Source organism: Sphaeramia orbicularis, chromosome 5 (genome assembly GCF_902148855.1).
Source record: "Sphaeramia orbicularis chromosome 5, fSphaOr1.1, whole genome shotgun sequence".
Taxonomy (NCBI): domain Eukaryota; kingdom Metazoa; phylum Chordata; class Actinopteri; order Kurtiformes; family Apogonidae; genus Sphaeramia; species Sphaeramia orbicularis.
This window is the reverse complement of record NC_043961.1, coordinates 8,230,211-8,251,790: the sequence shown is the minus strand read 5'-3', so window position 1 is coordinate 8,251,790 and position 21,580 is coordinate 8,230,211. Positions and strand designations below refer to the sequence as shown.

The 21,580-nt window shown below is 34.3% G+C and overlaps 1 protein-coding gene across 1 annotated transcript in view; it reads left to right on the top strand.

Moving 5' to 3' along the window:
- LOC115419135 (copine-9-like) overlaps window positions 1-21,580 on the top strand; it is a 399,664-nt gene that overhangs the window by 156,110 nt on the left and 221,974 nt on the right. Inside the window, exons 5-7 of the mRNA XM_030133771.1 lie at window positions 4,970-5,009; window positions 7,216-7,218; window positions 8,867-8,943. Of these exons, the coding sequence (XP_029989631.1) occupies window positions 4,970-5,009; window positions 7,216-7,218; window positions 8,867-8,943 (120 nt within the window). The remainder of the gene's footprint in view (window positions 1-4,969; window positions 5,010-7,215; window positions 7,219-8,866; window positions 8,944-21,580) is intronic.

Sequence of the window (21,580 nt, the reverse complement as noted above, 5' to 3'; positions counted from 1 at the left end):
TAGTAGTAGTAGTGGTAGTATTAGTATCAGTGGTAGTAGTATTAGTGGTGGTGGTAGTAGTGGAAGTATTATTATTATTAGTAGTAGTAGTATTAGTGGTAGTGGTAGTAGGGGGCTCTCCACTCTCCAGGGGGTGTGGATGGGGTGGTAGTACTAGTATCAGTGGTAGTAGTAGTTGTAGTAGTAGTGGTAGTGGTAGTATTAGTAGTAGTGGTAGTGGTAGTATTAGTAGTGGTGGTAGTAGGGGGCTGTCCACTCTCTAGGGGGTGTGGATGGGGTGGTAGTATTAGTATCAGTGGTAGTATTAGTATTAGTGGTAGTGGTGGTAGTAGTGGTAGTATTAGTAGTATTAGTATCAGTGGTAGTATTAGTGGTAGTATTAGTATTAGTGGTGGTAGTAGTGGTAGTATTAGTAGTATTAGTATCAGTGGTAGTATCAGTGGTAGTATTAGTATTAGTGGTAGTGGTGGTAGTAGTGGTAGTATTAGTAGTATTAGTATCAGTGGTAGTATTAGTGGTAGTATTAGTATTAGTGGTGGTAGTAGTGGTAGTATTAGTAGTATTAGTATTAGTGGTAGTATTAGTATTAGTGGTGGTGGTAGTAGGGGGCTCTCCACTCTCCAGGGGGTGTAGATGGGGTGGTAGTATTAGTATCAGTGGTAGTAGTGGTAGTATTAGTAGTATTAGTATTAGTGGTAGTATTAGTATTAGTGGTGGTGGTAGTAGGGGGCTCTCCACTCTCCAGGGGGTGTAGATGGGGTGGTAGTATTAGTATCAGTGGTAGTAGTGGTAGTATTAGTGGTAGTAGTAGTAGTAGTAGTATTAGTGGTGGTGGTGGTGGGGGGCTGTCCACTCTCCAGGGGGTGTAGATGGGTTGGTAGTATTAGTATCAGTGGTAGTAGTGGTAGTATTAGTAGTATTAGTATTAGTGGTGGTAGTAGTAGTAGTAGTATTAGTGGTGGTGGTGGTGGGGGGCTGTCCACTCTCCAGGGGGTGTGGATGGGGTTGCAGTGGTCAGCTGAAAAAAAAAAAAGTCCTATCCCGTAAATCATTTATGGTTTCCAGAGCTTGAACAGACCTGTGTGTCAGTGGGTTCCAGCCTTTTGTCTCCTGACCACATTTTAACTTTACAAACTTCTGTCGACCCCAGACATTCAAAACTCAGACTTTTTTTTTTGTTGCTAAAATTAATTAGTTTTTAATCATGTAATAGTTTGCTATACTATGTTTCAAAAAAAGGTTTATTTTGGTGGGGGTAAGGGTGCCTGTAGGTAAATTCCCCACTGACTTCTGAACACGTATTCTAAGGGTGAACAGACTCAGAAAAAGCAGCACATAGATGACATTTAGATGCACTGGATGTAGAAAAGGGAAGAGAAAACAACAGTGTGCAGACAAGGACATAAAATAACTGTCCTCCTACTTTTCCTTTTACAAACTTTCCCTTCACTTTGAAATGCAAAAAACGCTGCAGTGGATAAAGACGCCTCATCGGCTGGGGATGTTTTGTGCCGACTGTTTGAAAGGCATGGAAGGCTGTGCGCCGTCTACACGTTTCGAGTCTGACAGTTGTGTTTGATTGTCTTAGCCTCACTTCCACATCAGCTGCTCCACAGGGCTTCAGCTGCAGGAAACAAACGCTACAGGACGTAGGAGTCCTCACTTACGTTCTGAAAGGTCCATCCAGATCTGAACACTCCTGACGCGTCCAGTACGTCTTCATAGGAACTAAGTCAGAGTTCAGTTAACCCTCCTGTGATCCTCAAATATTACTAAGATGTTTTATCCTTTGGGTCAGTCGGATATTTGCCTTCCAGAAAAAGATTTACATGAAATTGTTGACCACGATTCAAGAGTTAGTTAAACCTCTGCACACACAAAGACCAGTTTAACACGGATAATAGAGCTGGGCCTCAAACTGCCCCCAGAGGAACACCAGTGTGTGCAATACACTGCAAAAATCTAAATCTGACCAAGTGTATTTTACTCATTTCTAATCTCATCACACTCAAAAATCAGACAGAATCACCTCAAGAGGAACTTTTCAGTGAGATATAAGAACTGATTTTTAGACAACAGATCTGGAAAATCTGATTTCAAGAAATCTTACCAAGATGATTTTTACTTGTTCCATTGGCAGATTTTTTTTTTTTTTTTTGCTTAGTTCAATTTTTTTGTTGTTGCTTAAATTAATATTTTTTGCTTAATTTGAGATTTTTTTTGCTTAATTCAAAATTGTTTTTGTTTAATTCAAGATTTTTTGTTGCTTAATTTGAAGAATTTTTGCCTAATTCAAGAATTTTTCGCTTAATTCAAGATTTGTTTTTGCTTGATTCAACTTTTTTTTGCTTTAAGATTTTTTGCTTAATTTAAGAAATTTTTTGCTTAATTCAAGATTTTTTTTGTTTAATTCAAGATTTTTTTTGCTTAATTTGAAGAATTTTTTCCTAATTCAAGAATTTTTCACTTAATTCAAGATTTTTTTTTTTTTGCTTGCTTCAACATTTTTTTTTGATTTAAGATTTTTTGTTTAATTTAAGAATTTTTTTTTTTGCTTAATTTGAAGAATTTTTGCCTAATTCAAGAATTTTTTTGCTTAATTCAAGATTTTTTTTTGCTTGATTCAAGTGTTTTTGCTTTAATATTTTTTGCTTAATTTAAGATTTTTTTGTTTAATTCAAGATTTTTTGTGCTTAATTCAGCATTTTTTGCTTTAAGATTTTTTGCTTAATTCAAGATATTTTTTGGTTAACTCAAGCATAAAAAAAATATCTACCAATGGAACAAGTGAAAATAATACATTTTTCAGATCTATTTTCTATAAATCAGTTCTTATATCTCCCTGAAAAGTTCCTCTTTAGGTGATTCTGTCTGTTTTTAAGTGTGATGAGATATTTTGACTAGAAATGAGAAAAATACACTTGGTCAGATTTCGATTTTTTCCAGTGTATGTGTTCAGCACATTGAAAAAATATCATCATGATAATTTTCTGCTTCATCAGTTGTCTTCATCAAAATAGGAAAAGTCATGAAATATGAAGCAAAAAAAAAAAAAAAAAAAAGTCAAGTGTTATTTTTTGGACGATAAACACTGAATGGGGTCAAATTGACTCCAGAGATAATCTGAGGGTTAAAACCGTGTCCTGAGTCTGATCCTGGTTGAAACTCCTGCCTCGGTGAAGTTTTTAGTCCTTGTCATACTGAACCTGTGGCTTCCTTCTCCTGGCAGAAAAAGCAACCGTGAAACAAGTGAAAATATATTTGCGTTTGCGAGGCTGGGTCTGGTCGTCCGTCCTTGGTGCAGACTTCAGACAGCTGCAGCGCAGAAGGAGGACGAGGAATCTAGAGAGAGACGAGGATCTGAAGAATACGTGATGTGTGTGCAGTTGTATCCAACACGGCTGGGTTTCCTTTGTCAAACATGAACAGAAACCTTGACTTAAAAAAACCCCAAGTGGAGACACGTAAGAGGACGTCCTCAGGGAGACACTGGCCTCAGAGAACACACAGTTTATTATGTTGCACTGATGCCCCACATCCATAGACTGATGTATTTTTTGTCACTTTTGACTCATCTCTCCTGTGTGCACCATGTCTAATTATTTAATTGCCAAACATGTTTTTTTTTTTTTCGTGTGTTTTCCCGGTGGAACTGTGTGTTGTATCTGTGGAACCTGTCAAATGATGTACACAACAGAGTGGAGGGGGTTTTCTTTTTGTCTTACAGCTGTTATGCACCGCTCTGCAGCTGTTTTCACATGCTTTGAATGGACAAGTTTTTCTTTTAGTATTTATTTATTTGCACATCACAAACAACAAGAAAAAAAATTGTAAAAAAAAAAAACAAAACAAAAATTATCATGCAAGTAACACCACTGTACAGGAGACGATAGAAGTAAAAAAAAAAAAAAGGCTTATGTACAGTTGTGGAAAAAATTATCAGACCATCCAAAGTCATCCAAAACAATGGTTATGTAATCCAGTACTAACTCCTGTGTGTGTCATGTGACTAAAACAGACAAAAAAGAAAACATGGAATGTCATACAACGCTCTTTACTACATTTAGCTCCCCTGATCTCCTTGTGGATTAAATCTCAGGCATCAGTATAATTTATTATCCACTTAAGTTCACTTAAGTTGTTGAGGATAAAAATGTTCACTTTCAAGAACTGCAGAATAGATTATTATTATTTATTATCATTATTATTATTATTGTTGTTGTTGTTGTTATTATTGTTGTTGTTCTTGAAGGTTTTTTTTGTTTTGTTTTTTTTCAAAGGGACATAGTCGCGGAAAAAATTATTAGACCGTCCAAAGTCATCCAAAAACAATGGTTATGTAATCCGGTCCTAACTCCGGTGTGTGTCATGTGACTAAAACAGACAAAAAAGAAAACATGGAATGTCATACAATGCTCTTTACTACATTTAGCTCACCTGATCTCCTTGTGGATTAAATCTCAGGCATCAGTATAATTTATTATCCACTTAAGTTGTTGAGGACAAAAATGTTCACTTTCAAGAACTGCAGTATAGATTATTATTATTATTATTATTATTATTATTATTATTATTATTATTATGTATATTGTTAAATCTCTTAAACAACTTTAAACCTGCTGAAAACTACCAAACATTCAGTCATTTAACCTCTTCATACATTGCCATAGATATTGATGGAAGAACTGAAGTGATTTTGGTTATTATTAAAAAAAAAAAAAAAAAAAACTTGTTAAATGGATAGATATCAGCTCTGAAATTAAACTACTATGAGCTATTTTTGTTGGTATCATTATATTTGTCCAAACAAATGTACCTTTACTTGGACCAGGCATAAAAATGAACAAGAAACTGAAGAAAACAAAAGGTAGTCTAATTATTTTTTCCGCCACTGTGTGTTACATCCTGTTGTAAAATAATAATGACGTGTTTCTGAGATTAACGTGTGCTGATGTTTGTTTCATTCCAGATACAACGTGGACACCAGGAGTTCCAACCTTTCCAAACACGTAAGCAGCCTTTAAGAAGTCTCACCTTCCATGCTTCATGCTTTAATCTACAGCTCCAGGGTTTTTTTTCCTGAACATCACTGATACTGACAGTGTCACATATGTGTTCTAGAAAACCTACCTGTTAATGACTTGGTCTAATTACAGGCGTTTTTACACAGACAGGGAGGTTGAATATATGACTGATGGCTGCAATTACCAATAGCTGATCAGATTATGGTGCAATTCTGCTCAACTCCGTGGATAAATGTGGAAGTGTTTAACCCCTAAAAGCCCAGAACAGTGTTTTTTAGACGTCTGCCTGTTGTGTTTTTATTCTGTTTTTCTATCATTTTGCATCAGGTGTGAACCAAAAGTCTCAGCAGGTTCTTTTAAAGTCCATATTTTATAAGAATTGACTTTTCTACTAAAAAAACAAACCCAAAATACCCCACACTGATATGATTAGAGGTTCATCAGTTATGTTAGAGCAATAATTACGTTAGTTTTTTTTTTAGGGTAAAAGTGGTTTCACTTTTTCATCAAAGTGAACAAATATATTAACAAAGATTGCAGAATTACACATTACTGTGTTATATTCCAATATAATATATTACACATCCATACAAAGACAATTGTTTTATGTGTAGATGTGTTTTTTTTTTCTTTTTTTTTCTATAAAAAGTGGATATTTTGTCATATTTAGTCAATCATTTCAGGTTTTCACGTACATTTAACCATAACTGAGTTTTTTTCTCTGCTCTGTTGTTATAATTTACTTCATACACACAATCAAATAACACAGTGTAACCCAAAAAAATATGTGATATTCATTTGTGGTTTTAGTGCCATTTGATATGTGCACAATAAAACAATATTTAAACTCAAAATTCTGGCTTCAGTCTCAGAAATCTGACTTTAAACTCAGATTTTTTTTTTATTTTCAGAGGCCCTAATCCTCTTCTGTATATACCAGCAAATATGATGGAAGGAGAAATAAAGTACATTTATAGATAAAAGAATACCAGTGTTTTAGTCTGCATGTAAAAAGATCCGTCCATTCAACTATTGAAAAATAACAAACACAAATGACGTAGTATTGTACAGTAATACAATTTCATAATTTTTCTCAAAAATTCTGGCACAAAGAGGTTAATATAATGTACATGAGCTGAATTTAATATAGTAATGTGTGTGGTTTTTTTTTTTTTTAAAGGCTCAAAATTGATGCCCTGATGACGAATGTTCAGGGTCTAAACATGATGACTCATTCATGAGGTGATAAATAATAATAAATGAGGGGTTATTTGGATACAGTTTTTTTTTTTTTTTCATTTGATCTCAGTCCTAAATGTACAGAAGAGGATTAGGGCCACGGGACAAAAAAAAAGGTCCAATATATTTTTATTATTATTATTATTATTATTATTATTATTATTATTATTTTGAGAAAAAAGTCAAACTTTAATCTCCGAATTCTGACTTTAAACTCAGAATTCTGACATTTTTCTCATAATAATTTAGGGCGGCCATGGCTCAGTTGGTAGAGTGGGTCGTCCAATAACCGAAGGGTTGGTGGTTCAAATCCCGCTCTGTCCATGTGCTGTTGTGTCCTTGGGCAAGACACTTCACTCCCCTTGCCTCCAGTGCTGCTACCCACACTGGTGTATGAATGTGTGCGAATGTTCGGTGGTGGTCGGAGGGGCCGTAGGCGAAGATTGGCCACGCCTCTGTCAGTCTGCCCCAGGACAGCTGTGGATACAGATGTAGTTTACCACCACCAGAGGGAGGATGTGAGAGCGAATGAATAATGGATCCACTGTCTGCACTTTGAGTATGCGTTCATAGAAAAGCGCTATATAAATCTAATCCATTAAAAAAAAAAAAAAATAATAATAATAATAATAATTATTATTATTATTATATATTGGACCTTAATTTTTTTTTCCCCCAGTGGCCCTTATATTCTTCCATATAGATGAGCACCTGTTTTAATTTATGCTCTGGTTTTTTTGTTTTTTGTTTGTTTTATACCTGAATCATATCCAGATATTTGATAATTTCACTGTATAGATTATTTCTGCTCATAATTGAAAAAATTCACTTAAGAGCAAATGTTTTCCTCTTCTATTATCCCTTATTATCACCTTAATGTGCTTTTTCTTTTCCTCCTGTCTTCTTTCTTTCTTTCTTTCTTTCTTTCTTGCCTTCCCTTCCGGATGAGCAGAAGGTAAAGCGCCATCGAATTCCTATATTTAGTTTGTCTTTGTTATCTGTTTCTTGAGCTAAATTGAGGTCTTAACGCTGCGTTCCTCTCACTGGTGCATGACTGTGACCTTTTAGTGCGTCCCTGTGACTGTTTAGTTGATAGAAAAGTAAGAGGTGATGCTCGGTTAAACTGATAAAACACCACTGGGGCTGGAGGAGGAGTAGATCTGCTCACCTCCGAGACTACAGCTGGAATCTTCAAATCCCACAACACACTCTTATCTCTTTGTTCATTTCAGGGACTTCTGACCAGATGATATTTAATAGTATTTTATTACAGAAAATATAAACAAAAGTTACTTATTTAATGCATTATTAGTTACAATTACAAGTTTGATTGAACGTCAGACTCATTTTAGTTCAGTCCAATTTAACCTCAAGTGGGTGGAGCCGGTAAAATAATAGCATAGTAACTTATAAATAATGACAACACCTACTTTTTTTCCTTTGTTTTAGTGCAAAAAAACCAACAAAAAACATTAAATTATGAAAATATTTACATTTACAAACTAACCAAACAAAAAAGATGTGAATAACCCGAAAAAAAAAAAGAAATTCCGTAAGAAAATTAAGTGCAATTTTAACAATATTCTACCTGTTTATCATTTATACATGTACATTATGGATCAGATATACAAAAGCACAAAATATTTAGTAACAGGAAGAATATTGGTAAAATTGCACTTAATGTGATCTAGTAAAATAATAACATAATAACCTATAAATAATGACTCCACATTTTCATTTTGGTTTAATGTGGAAAATAATATTACGTTACGCTTATAAATAATGACAACTTCACAATTTTCTCCCTGTTTTAGTGCAAAAAATAACATTAGGTTATGAAAATACTTACATGAACAAACTGCTTTAATGATAAAATGTGAATAACCTGAAATGTCTAAAGGAAATTAAGTGCAATTTTACCAATATTCTGCCTGTTCCTAAATATTTTGTGCCTTTGTAGCTCTGATCCATAATGTACATGTAGAAATGATAAACAGAGGTAAAATACTGTTAAAATTGTACTTAATTTTCTTAAGAAATGTCAGGTTTTTTTGTTGGTTATTAAATGTTTTTTTGTTTGGATAGTTTGTAAATGTAAATATTTTATAGTTTTGTTTTGTTTTTTTAAATTTAAACAAATAGAAAAAATAGGAGTTGTCATTATTAATAAGTCATTATATTATTATTTTACTGGTCTGGTCCACTTGAAGTTAAATTGGACTGAATGTGGAACCTGAACTAAATGAGTTTACACCCCTGAATGAAAACAAAGAGAAAATTGGGAAGTTTTCCTCATTTATAAGCATAACGTAATATTATTTTACACATTAAACCAAGAAGAACATTTGGAGTCATTATTTATAGGTTATTATGTTATTATTTTCAGTGTAATTTTTGCACTTTCATCCCAGATTTGACCCACAGGCCACATGTTTGACACCCTTTTATAGGTTATTATACTATTATTTTACTGGTTAAGCCACTTGAGATCATGTTGGTCTGTACGTCGTTCCTGAACTCCTGCTATAAAATAAATGTAAACCTGCATATTTCAGGTATCCGTCACTAAAGGGGGTGGGGGTCTTTGTGGTCTGTTTGTGCAGGACTTCCTGGGTCAGATGTTCTGTACGCTGGGGGAGATCCTGGGCTCGACTGGCAGCAGACTGGAAAGGACGCTGTCGTAAGTGTGAACAAACGCCACATCAGATCTGTTCTAAAGATATGAACCCATAAAGACCCAAGGTTACTTTTCTGGCAGTTACAAATGAATTTGTCTCTATCTAACCATTCTTAAGTGATTTATCATTATTTATCATGATATTATCCTCTGTATTTTGCGTTTCTTCAATAAAAATCTGGTATTTTCCTATATTTAATTCACTGATCATGTAGATGTTCATAAAAGCTCAGATTAACCCTTTCATGCATGAATTATAAAAACCTTAATCAAGATTTTTTTTCCTCAGTGTTTTTATTCCTCTTTAAGCATGAAAAAAAATAATGCAATTGATTTTTCATGAACCTATTTTTCAAAAATGTCCTCTCAACTGAAAACGATGTTAATTTTAGACGCAAAGAAACTGTTTACTGATTTACTGTGAGAAAACGATGAAATAAAAACATTTTTAATGCTGCTAATCTGATATTTTCTCACATTTTAACATACCTACATGGATATAATATGCAAAAAAAAAACAAACATATATATATAAACAAACAAACAAAACAAAACTGTTAATTACAGTCTAATAACAATTAGCATTAGCATGTAACTTTGCATAAACAGCAAAGTGACAGTAATGGTGGGAATGTCAATGTATTATGGGATGGTGCATAAGTGTCCACTGTGTCAGCTGATATGGAACTAAAACAACAAATTCTTTATTCTTCTATTTTGGTTTTAATTATTCTTCTGTACAGCACCTTGGTCTACTGCGGCTGTTTTAAAGTACTTTACAAATAAAGTTGGATTGGATAAATATGCATGATCCTTATTAAATAAACCAATAAATAACACTGGGTTACAAAAAAATGTTTTTTGCAAGTTGTCTAGGTTTTTTCAACTGAATTAGGACCATTTTGCACCGCTAAATCCAAAAATGACATCTGTTTTTCTCAATCAGGTCAGGTTTTTTTGCTAATTTGATTTTGAAAAATTTGATCTTCTCACAAAATATAATAATTAATACCAAAATAAGATTGGTAAGCACACTTTATGAAACTTGTGACTTGATTCCTGTTAGGTACAATGGTGTATTCACCGCAGATGTAGCAGAATACGTCAGGCTTATTTTTACAAGATCTTCTAGTCGAAGCCATTTCATTCACCTGTAATATTAAAAAAACCATTAATCATAAATTGGCAAAAGTAAAATCTTCAGAACTCGTTTATTGCAAGAAATATGAAAGAATTTTGTATCATATGATGTGCCCCCCCACCCCTGATCACCAGCAAAATTTAATCATTTCTTCCTTATCCCATTTCCAACAAACCCTGACAATTTCATCCAAATCTGTCCTTAACTTTTTGAGTTATGTTGCACACTAACGGACAGACAAACAAACAAACAAACAAACAAACCCTGGCAAAAACATAACCTCCTTGGCGGAGGTAATAAATAGAACAGCTGTCCACTGTGGTGACCACTATGCATGAAAGGGTTAAAGTTATTTGTCATAATATCAGAAAAAGAGAAAAATTAAGAAAATGTGACCTTTTTCAACAAGATTAATCATTAACTGATCATAAACCCAGTGTGTCCATCCACTGTCATTGATCCAACTCCATGGGTTATACTGGTGAATCAACGTTGTAGAAGATGATTGTGTTTCCATGGTAACTACAGAGCCTCTGAGCGTCCAAATGGGTCATAACTGATGAACATGAAAAGATGAAGAACTATTTTATACCGATTATTTATATGTATTGATAGGATTAGTGGGTCAGAAGTTATTAAACATTTTATATTGGTAGGTGATTTTGGTCGCCAGTTGTTTTTTGGGTCTTTATGGGTTCAACCAAAAAAAATTAATAGTGTTGGTATTCAGTGGTGAGGGGACCCCGGGTCTCCACATGTTACTTTTATATTCATTAGTTTTGGTGATTTTTATACCTCACTGCACAATCAAACCATCTGCGATGTTCTACCGTTGTTCGCCAGGCTACAGTTGTGTATTCTATTCTCACACATTTAAGTTTGACTAAAGAGTTCTCTGACAACTTATTTCATGAAATGCTGGATTTGATGAGTGATGGGACTGAACCTTGTATGTCAAACAGAAAAAACTATGGATTGGATTGGAAACACACGCATATATAAGTGATTTTGCTGGATTCGTTTTTGGAGCAGACCTACTGTGGTGATGGAGTTGTCTCTGAATTTATGGACGATGAGGTTGGAGGAAAGACACTGAAGACAAAAATGATCATGTCTCAGTGCACTTTTGGCTTTATTCACTATTTCAATAAGGTTTTTTGGTGACAGTAGAAACATGAAAACACTGTAGTGTCATTGGACGATGAAGTTTTAGGCTGTTTGTTTTTATGGGTTTTTTGGGGACAATGATGTAAACCTCTGATCAGTGATGAGTTAAATGTTTAATTTCATTTATTTTATTTGATATGGAATCTTACATGTATGTTGAGACTGTCCCAGAAGACAGAGCAAATGCTTTCCTTGGCTGTATATAGGACAGGTGGTAGTTTTAACACCAGTCTATAGGTGGCTTTTCTAAAAACGCAGAATATATGATGAACAATAGGAAATAAAACAGACAGGATTCATGATAACAACAACAACAACAACAATAGTAATAATAATAGTAGTAGCAATAATAATAATAGTAATACTACTACTACTACTACTACTACTACTACTACTAATAATAATAATAATAATAACTTAATGACACCATCTCTTCTCTAAATGTGCAGTCATATGTCCAGTAGTACAAAACAGTGACTCATTCTGAAACCACCTCAAAACTTACCTCAGAATTATATTTTCCATTAAAGTAGGTTCTCTCCATATGTGTCACTCATCTGAAAGACGTTTATTCTGCCTTTCTCATTCACATTTTCCAATAATCGTGCATCGTTCAAAGAGAGGTGCAGTGACCTGTCAATCAACTGGGGTGGAACTGGCACCTGAGGTGTCCAATCAGGTTCCAGAGGTGGACATCACAAGTTAGCAATATTTTCCTCGGCATGACCTGCCCTTCTCTGCCTCTGATTGGCTCATCAGTCCTCATGCCTAAAGTTAACCAATCTAATTAGTGAAGGCAGCGAGTACTAGCCAATTAGAGGCAGAGTAGGGCGGGTCATGGCTTCACCATCCGAGGGGGAAACATGGACAATTTGGTTCAGATATACGACTGAATGGAGCACATGACGGGGATTTAGAAGAGAGTATACCACTGAAAAATAAGTGGGTATACTGTGTATACTGCTGTACACACTGGACTAGACCACTGCTGTGAACATACTGTGACATGGGTGTAAATCTGTGATCGAATTATCACATGTCTGTGTTTGATCAGCCTCAGGGGTTGAGATGACAGTGGTGACAAAATGGCAGCTTTCTTTCTTTCTTTCTTTCTTTCTTTCTTTCTTTCTTTCTTTCTTTCTTTCTTTTCTTTCTTTGTCTGTCTGTCTTTTTTTCTTTCTCTTTCCTTCTGTTTTTTCTTTCTTTCTTTTCTTTCTCTTCTTTCTTTCTTTCTTCTTCTTTCTTGTCTGTCTGTCTTTTGTTTGTTCTCTTTCCTTCTTTGTTCTTTCTTTCTTTCTTTCTTTCTTTCTTTCTTTCTTTCTTTCTTTCTTTCTTTGTCTGTCTTTTTTTCTTTCTCTTTCCTTCTGTTTTTCTTTCCTTCTGTTTTTCTTTCTTTCTTTCTTTCTTTCTTTCTTTCTTTGTCTGTCTGTCTTTTTTTCTTTCTCTTTCCTTCTGTTTTTCTTTCCTTCTGTTTTTCTTTCTTTCTTTCTTTGTCTGTCTGTCTTTTTTTCTTTCTCTTTCCTTCTGTTTTTCTTTCCTTCTGTTTTTCTTTCTTTCTTTCTTTCTTTCTTTCTTTCTTTCTTTCTTTCTTTGTCTGTCTTTTTTCTTTCTCTTTCCTTCTGTTTTTCTTTCCTTCTGTTTTTCTTTCTTTCTTTCTTTCTTTCTTTCTTTCTTTCTTTCTTTCTTTCTTTCTTTCTTTCTTTCTTTCTTTCCTTTCCTTCCTTCCTTCCTTCCTTCCACCTGGATAGAGCAGAGGTGTGAGTGTAGTGTTTGCCTGAGGCCGACAACATGAAACCAGATGAAACCTCCCCCGTCCCAGGCTTCTTGTTTCTGTGTTTGGAGAGCGCCTGCAGGGCTTCCACATGTTCTGCCTGTAATTAGACGGCCGTCCAGAACAACGGAACAGCAAGGTGTGCAAGGGCGTCTTTTCCCCTAAACCCTGTTCTCACACATGACACATATATGCAACAAATTGTCGCTCGGAGCGGCAGCGGTCAGGTCCGTGCCCCTCCATGCACAGTGCAGGTCAGTCCAGGGGTCACATGTGCGCAGGCGGGGCTTCGTTTAGTTGGTGCTTGGAGGAGGTATATCTGACTTCCTGTGTCCTCTATATGGTCCTAGAGGACGCGCACCAATTATATATGAGTTCCGGGTGAAACAAGGGCTGGAAAAGGAAAAATAGAGCAGAAAAATACATATCCAAACCAAAGTGTTGTACTTCCTGCTGGGGGTGCGGTTGGTATCCAAAGGGCTTTCTCCATCTGATGCATGATCCTCCATTTTATATATAATACTCAAACCGAATGGAAACTGCAGGAACTGTGGCAAAAATAGCGTATATGTTTGAGTTCTGAGTGGGTTTAGAGCACTGGTTTCCAACCTTTTTTGTCTCCTGACCCCATTTTAACATCACTACTTTCTGGCGACCTCAGACATTCAAAACAGAGACTTTTTTTTTTTTTTTTTTTGCTAAAATTTGTTTTTGATCATGTAATAGTTTTCTATCCTATGTTTCAAATACAGGTTAATTTTAGAATTTTTTTTTTTTTTTTTGCTAAATTCAAGTATTTTTTTTTTTTTTGCTTAATTTGACAAAACAAATCTGCCAGTAGAACAAGTGAAAATTATCTCTTTCAGATTTGTTGAAATCAGATTTTCCACATCTATTGTCTGTAAATCAGTTCTTATATCTCACTGAAAAATTCCTCTTTAGGTGATTCTGTCTTATTTCAAGTAAGATGAGATATTCGGACTAGAAATGAGAAAAATACGCTTGGTAACATTTAGATTTTTTCCAGTGTAGTTTAAGAATCTTGAACTTTGAAGACGAAATAACATCCATCCAGTTTTAAAGCCGTTAAAGTCCCACATATGTCGCTTCAGTTGGAATATTAATGACTCCAGAAAGTGGAATTAAAATTCCTTGCACGAAGATTTCATGTTCTGCCTGAAGCTCCAAAAAGTCAGGTGTTCACTGGGGCATTCAAACGGAACATTCCAGAAGGCGTGGGGGCCCTTTTTAAACATGTTTCAGGCTTTATGATCATTTGACATTATCCCAACTTACCAACCTAGCTCCATGCATCATTGTTATGACAGTATAAAACCAATATTCCAAAACTCGCTGGTAGTGACTGGGGATTATTTTTGGTTCAGGATGGGAATCGGGAAGTGGTTCTTTTTGAGAACCAGTTCCCAGTAGCTCAGTTCCTTGGAATCGTTTGCTTAACGATTCTGCCTTTGTTGCGCTCGCGTGATGACGTCACACATACGCTGCATTGTTTATGGTCAGACCGTAGCCAACATGGTGTTGAGGCAGAAACGGTCTAAAAAGACGACACCAGGTCCATTAGACCACTGTCAAAGCTTCCATGTCTTCAAAGGGTGGAATCCCTCCAATCTGCTCAAACATTTGTCCACAGCATGTGATTCATTTACAGGAATGTCACATATTTGATACGCTACTTAGCGATGTTTGTGAATCTAGCGGAAGGGGGACACTAGGCCGTTCTGGTGTGGGCAACAAATGTCGTGCCACCTCAGATAAAAGTTTCTGAAGGTAGGGAAAAGGAAATGAGATGCACAACAACAGGAGACATAGAGGAAGTAGTAAAGAATCTGAAGTTTCATTTTCACTGTTCGGTGCCTGTGTGCCGAACCGGGCCTGGAGTCACCTGTTATTATTATTTGTGCATACTGTATGTGTTATATTTTCTGTGCAGAGATGGAAATATAAAAGACAGTTAATGCAGACACACCTGTTTGTACTCTTTTAATCCCTCACCTGATGAGAATCGATAAGGAATTGGATCGATGAGCAAAATCGATAATGAAATCGGAATCGTTCAATTCTCATTGATTCCCACGCCTATTTTTGTTTTTTGTTTATTTTCTATATTTTTTAAATTTTATTTCTCTTTAGTATTACTCTTCTTTGTTTTAATGTGCTAAAATATTGACACGGATCTCTTCATAGAACTGTCTGTAAAAACTGAACACCTTTGCACTAGGTTCTGGAAAACAACAGATATTCAGATTTAAAAAAACAAATTCCTTGCTGGAGGCCTAACCTCCAGCGTCTCAGTGGATGATCAGCTGTGTCTGAATCCCCCTCCCAGTCTGAGCCCCTCCTCTGTTCGGTAGAGGTGATCTGGCCGTTACCTCTGCGCTGTCATTTATCTTTGTTGAAGCTCACAGGAGCATTTTCTGATTCCGACAGCTTGTCAATGAGAAGGAGAGGCTCTGATGCCCTTGGATGGCAGCGCTGCTTTCCACCAACTTTGTGTGTCTGTGTGGGTGGTAGTGGGGGGGTGGGGGATGGGGGGGTGGGGGGCTGTTGGCTGGGTCCCATCCAGTGAAGCTGTGGAAGAGACGTGGGCTGTTTAAGTAAGAGGTGAGATGTGTTGGGCAGCAGAGGGGTTATTGATCCCACAGCCCAGTCACCTGGACGGAGGTGGGTCTGGACCGGTAGATGGAAGGCTCCGTTCACACTGCAGGTCAAAACGCACAAGTCAGATTTTTGGGTGAAATCGGATTTTTTTTTTTTTTTTGTGCACGCATATTAACCCATATAAACCCAGTGCTTCTTCTGTGGCTGTTTCCAAATGATTTTTTTCTGTCTATTTTTTGATTCTTAACTGATTTATCACCATTTCTTCTAATATTATCCTCTGTATTTTGTGTTTTTTTCAGTATAACTCATGTCTTTTCCTATATTTAATTTTCTGATCATCTACAGGGTGGGGAAGCAAAATTTCCAATATTTTGAGGCAGGGATTGAAAGACAGTGTATGACCAATTACTTTATTGAAAGTCATGAGAATTTATTTGCCATAAGAAAATTGACATAATAGAAAATGTTTTTATTCTATGTGTCCTCCTTCTTTCTCAATAACTGCCTTCACACGCTTCCTGAAACTTGCGCAAGTGTTCCTCAAATATTGGGGTGACAACTTCTCCCATTCTTCTTTAATAGTATCTTCCAGACTTTCTCGTAATAGTTTTGCTCATAGTCATTCTCTTCTTTACATTATAAACAGTCTTTATGGACACTCCAACTCTTTTTGAAATCTCCTTTGGTGTGACGAGTGCATTCAGCAAATCACACACTCTTTGACGTTTGCTTTCCTGATTACTCATATGGGCAAAAGTTTGTGAAAAGGTATGGATAATAGTGTTAGGTATGATTATGACATCAATACATGTTTGGTTTCAAAACAACTGACGTAGTGCCTGCTGAGAAAAAACAACTAAATGTTCATTGTAAATTTTGCTTCCCCACCCTGTAGATGTTCATCAGATTCAGACAGGCCTTTTAAAGCTGTAGCACAGCATCTTTAGAATGACCTGCCTTTACACCTACGGTCCATGGATTCTGTAGAGAGTTTTAAAAACATCTGAATACGCTCCTGTTCAAGCAGACTTTTTAATTTCCTAACTGACCCAGGGCTGCTACAAACCAACTGCACTTTATGTATTTATCATATTTTATTTGTGTTTTAATTGTACTTTATTGTATTTTTGATGGTATTTTATTTGTATTTCACACTGTAAAGCACTGTGTGACTGCCTGTGAAAAGTGCTCTCTATATAAAATGTACTTACTTAGATTAAACTTGGGGTTTATTACATCAGAAACAGAGAAAACTGATTCAAACATGACTTTTTCAACAAAATATATCATTAATCGAACATAAAACAAGCATCTGCAGCCAATGTCATTGATCCAACTCCATGGGTTTTACTGGTGAATCAAATTTTTTTTAAATTAATTTTGTTAATTTTATTTATTGTTTTGCTTGTTTTTGATCATTTTCTTGTCTGGTTTTGTGTTTTTTCTTCAGTTTAGTTCAGTTTGTAGCTTGTTTTGTTAACTTTACTTATTACTTTGGTGATTCATTATACATTTTTGTTCATTGTTCATTATTTTGACCATTTTTGTTCATTTTGTTGCTTATGTTATCCTTTTCTTTAATGCATTTTTTTGCTTATTTTTTCACATTATTTATTTTTCTGTAAATGTTTTCGTTTCTTTTTTCAATTTTCTTCATGTTATTCCGTTGTCATTGATCCAACTCCATGGGTTTTACTGGTGAATCAAATTTATTCTAATTAATTTTGTTCATTTTATTTATTGTTTTACTTGTTTTTGATCATTTTCTTATCTGTTTTGTTTGTTTTTTTCCTTCAGTTTAGTTCAGTTTGTGGCTTGTTTTATTAATGTTACTCATTACTTTGGTGATTTATTATACATTTTTGTTCATTATTCATTATTTTTACCATTTTTGTTCATTTTGTTGCTTATTATATTCTTTTTTTTAGTGCATTTTTTGCTCATTTTTTCACAGTATTTATTATTTTGTAGGTTGTTTTTTGTCGATTTGGTTCATGTTATTCCATTGTCATTGATCAACAACCATCAAGACTGTAAATTTTGGCTTGGGTTTTTTGTACAAATCATTTTCTTCAATAATTGACAGAAGCTTCAATGCAGGTTTACTCTTTATGTGATGGAGAGTTTCTTCACATGAAGCAGAAACTCATTAAACCTCAAATGAAAGTAGAGCCTCATAAAACATTCCCAGTTCTCCATCATGCGACAAGTGGGCACAACTTTTTTCTTGGAATATTATGGCTTTACTCTCAAAATATGATGACATTATTCTCATAATATTATAGCTTTATTCTCGTTAAATTGTGTCTCTTTTTGTTTTTGACTTTATTCTCATAAAATTTCTGGCTTTATCTTGATATTTTACGCCTTTATTCTAGTAGTGACAAGTATTTTTATTTTCCTATGTGGCCCTAATATGCCGTCGTATAAAGGCATATTGATCCTTTCTCAGTGACAGACACGTTTCCATGGCAACAGAGGGTATAAAGTGTACTTGATGCTGCGTTCTGCTAAAATCCAGCTGGGCGAGCTGCTTTCCCTCCACGCTGCTCTATTCTCCTGCGCTTAAGATGACATCAGAGCCACGGTGAGCATCTATTTTCAGATGTCGAGTGGGGGAGAGGAATGAAAAAAAAAAAAAAAAAAAAAAGCCCGGTGGCATTTAACGCATGGAGGACAGGATTACAAGGGAAACCCACCTTGAGCATGGAGTCACGACGCACACACCTCTGTTCAGAGACCAAAAAGCTGGAAAATGAGTGAGTAATAGCAATCACCCACCTGCCGACCTTAACTGAAGGCCTCCTGCGCTTTACTGTTGAACTTCACAATCACATTGAGTCACAAGTACTGAGGCGACAGGGACACTTAACCTGGACTCACTGGGAAAAGCTTATTAAAAACAGCACTGGAAAAAATGCCCCTCTAAAAATAAGTTAAAAAAAATTAATACAGGATATTTTTTGATTGAATTAAGCAAATACACTTACCAAGTGTATTTTTCTCATTTCTAGTCCAAATATCTCATCACGCTTAAAATAAGACAGAATCACCTAAAGAGGAACTTTTCAGTGAGCTATAAGAACTGATTTATAGACAATAGATCTGGAAAATCTGATTTCAAGTAATCTAACCAAGATAATTTTCACTTGTTGTAGTGGCAGTTTTTTTTTTTTTTTTTTTGCTTGAATTACCCCCCCCCCCCCCCCCCCCCAAAAAAAAAAAACAAACTTGAACTGAGCAAAAAAATCTTGAACTAATAAAAAAATATCTTGAATTAAGAAAAAACAATCTTGAATTAAACAAAAAAAAATTGAATTGAGCAAAAGAAAAATAATAATAATTGAGCAAAAAAAATCTTGAATTGAGCAAAAAACTTGAATTGAGCAAAAATCTTAAATTAAGAAAAAAAAAACTTGAATTAAGCAAAAAAAAAAAAAAAAACTTGAACTGAGCAAAAAAAACTTGAATTGAGCAAAAAATATCTTGAATTAAGCCAAAAAAAAAAAAAAAAAATCTTAAATTAGGCAAAAAAAAAAAAAAAAAAATCTTAGATTAAGCAAAAAATCTTGAATTAAGCAAAAAAAATTTTTTTGAATTACGATGACAATCTTGAATTAAGAAAAAGAAAACTTAAATTCAGCATAATTGCCTCAGAGCAGCTCCAGATATAAGACACAGGAAGAAAATAGTCAGTATGATGGAGACCATTTTTACTGAGTTTTAACATCATAGGTCTAAAAAATGTGAAAATACCTGGAGTTTTTTCTTAAACAATTGCATCGTACGTGAACATATTTATGCATCTTTTTATAAATAAGTAACTTTTCATAAAACCACCTGATGTTAAAAAGAGAAGAGAATATGTAATAGTCATATTGATAGGCTGTTATCCTGAATTTCTACTTAAAATGATTGAATATATATATATATATATATATATATATATATATATATATGTATATATATATATATATGTATATATATATATATATGTATATGTATATATATATATATATGTATATATATATATATATATATATATATATATATGTATGTATATGTATATGTATATGTATATGTATATATATATATATATATGTATATGTATATATATATATATATATGTATATGTATATGTATATGTATATATATATATATATATATATATATATATGTATATGTATATATATATGTATATAAACATTTATAAACAAAATTCCCAGCGTGCATTCTGTTGCTTTACATTACAGAGGTATGGTGGAGGCATTTTTATTCACAGCAGGAAACTCTGACGAAATGTAATTAAAACATGGAAGTGAGTTTGTTGAAGCGTGTGATGTGCAATCACAGCCCAGGTCGATGGATAAGGATTAGAGACGTTCACAGTAAAATAGACCAATTCATCTCAAAGGTGCTTTTTTTTTATTCCTGTGGCTGATAATTTATCACCGACACCAATTAATAATGACACAGGTGGAAGGACTGTAGGTCCATGCGCCATAATGTCTGAGAACCGTCCCTTTAAATACAGATACAATTAAATACACATCGATCAGGATAGACTTTAGGTTTTTACACTGCATCAAGTTTTTGTAAAATAAGAAAATATTATCTAAGGATTATAATATGATACAATTCTTATTTTATGCATAATATGCTTGTTTCCTGTCTTCATAGTAAGATCTATCTATCTATCTATCTATCTATCTATCTATCTATCTATCTATCTATCTATCTATCTATCTATCTATCTATCTATCTATCTATCTATCTATCTATCTATCTATCTATCTATCTATCTATCTATCTATCTATCTATCTATCTATCTATCTATCTATCTATCTATCTATCTATCTATCTATCTATCTATCTATCTATCTATCTATCTATCTATCTATCTATCTATCTATCTATCTATCTATCTTTGAATATAGTCATTATCAGATCCATTATTTGTAGTTTTATGATTATATAAGCTAATTCCACTATGTTTTTTAACTTTTGTTTTTTATATATATATATATATATTTAAAATTCCATGAGTTTATGAAGTACATTTTCTAAAGTTTTAAAGACTTTTATTAATAAATAAATCATATTTATGAAAGTCATTGCCAGTTTTTTAGTTCTTATTTGTAATTCCTGCAGTTCATTGTGAAAACTCAATAAACGCAATAGCACAATTAAATATTGTTAAACCTATTGTACCTGTATTGAAAATATATGTATAATAATATGAAACAGTTGGTAGTTTCACACTGTTATGAAACTACCAAGTTTTTCTATAATTAGCCATTTTGACACCTTTATATTTGCAGTTACATATGATTATTGTTCTCTTTGATTATTAATAAGGAATAGTGACATGACAAACGGCCTGGACAGTTCCTCCTAAATACACAAATATATACAGTAGATAATATCACAAATGAATAAACCAAACATAAAGTTCCTTCTTAATGCTCTTAATATTTGCTTCTTTTTTCTCTTTATTGCTGTGGACAGTCCTTTGGATACTTAAATAATCCTTCATTAATATTCTCAGCCTGTTGAGTATTTTATTTTCTCAGCATTTTCAAAGTGACACATTGTTGGTGAAAAGGCAGTTTTGCAGTTCTAATTTCTGGGAATCCTTCTGTCTCTGTTGTTCCATGTCTGTCTAATTTTCTCACAGCACCAGAAGGCATTGATGAAGAGTCACTGAAAACAAAATAAAACCCCAATGAAAAGACTGTGGCAGGATGTGAAGTTCTATTGTAGACATAAAGGTTTTCCAAACACAACCCTGATCGGTGTTGTGTCCATGTGTCCTGGTGTCGTCTATGGGATTTTATCAGGATGAAAACAGCTCATGTACGATGACACTGGGCATCGTCTACAGATTTATCACAAGTATGTCGCGTTCAAATGTCTATAGGTGTGTTTGTAAAATATG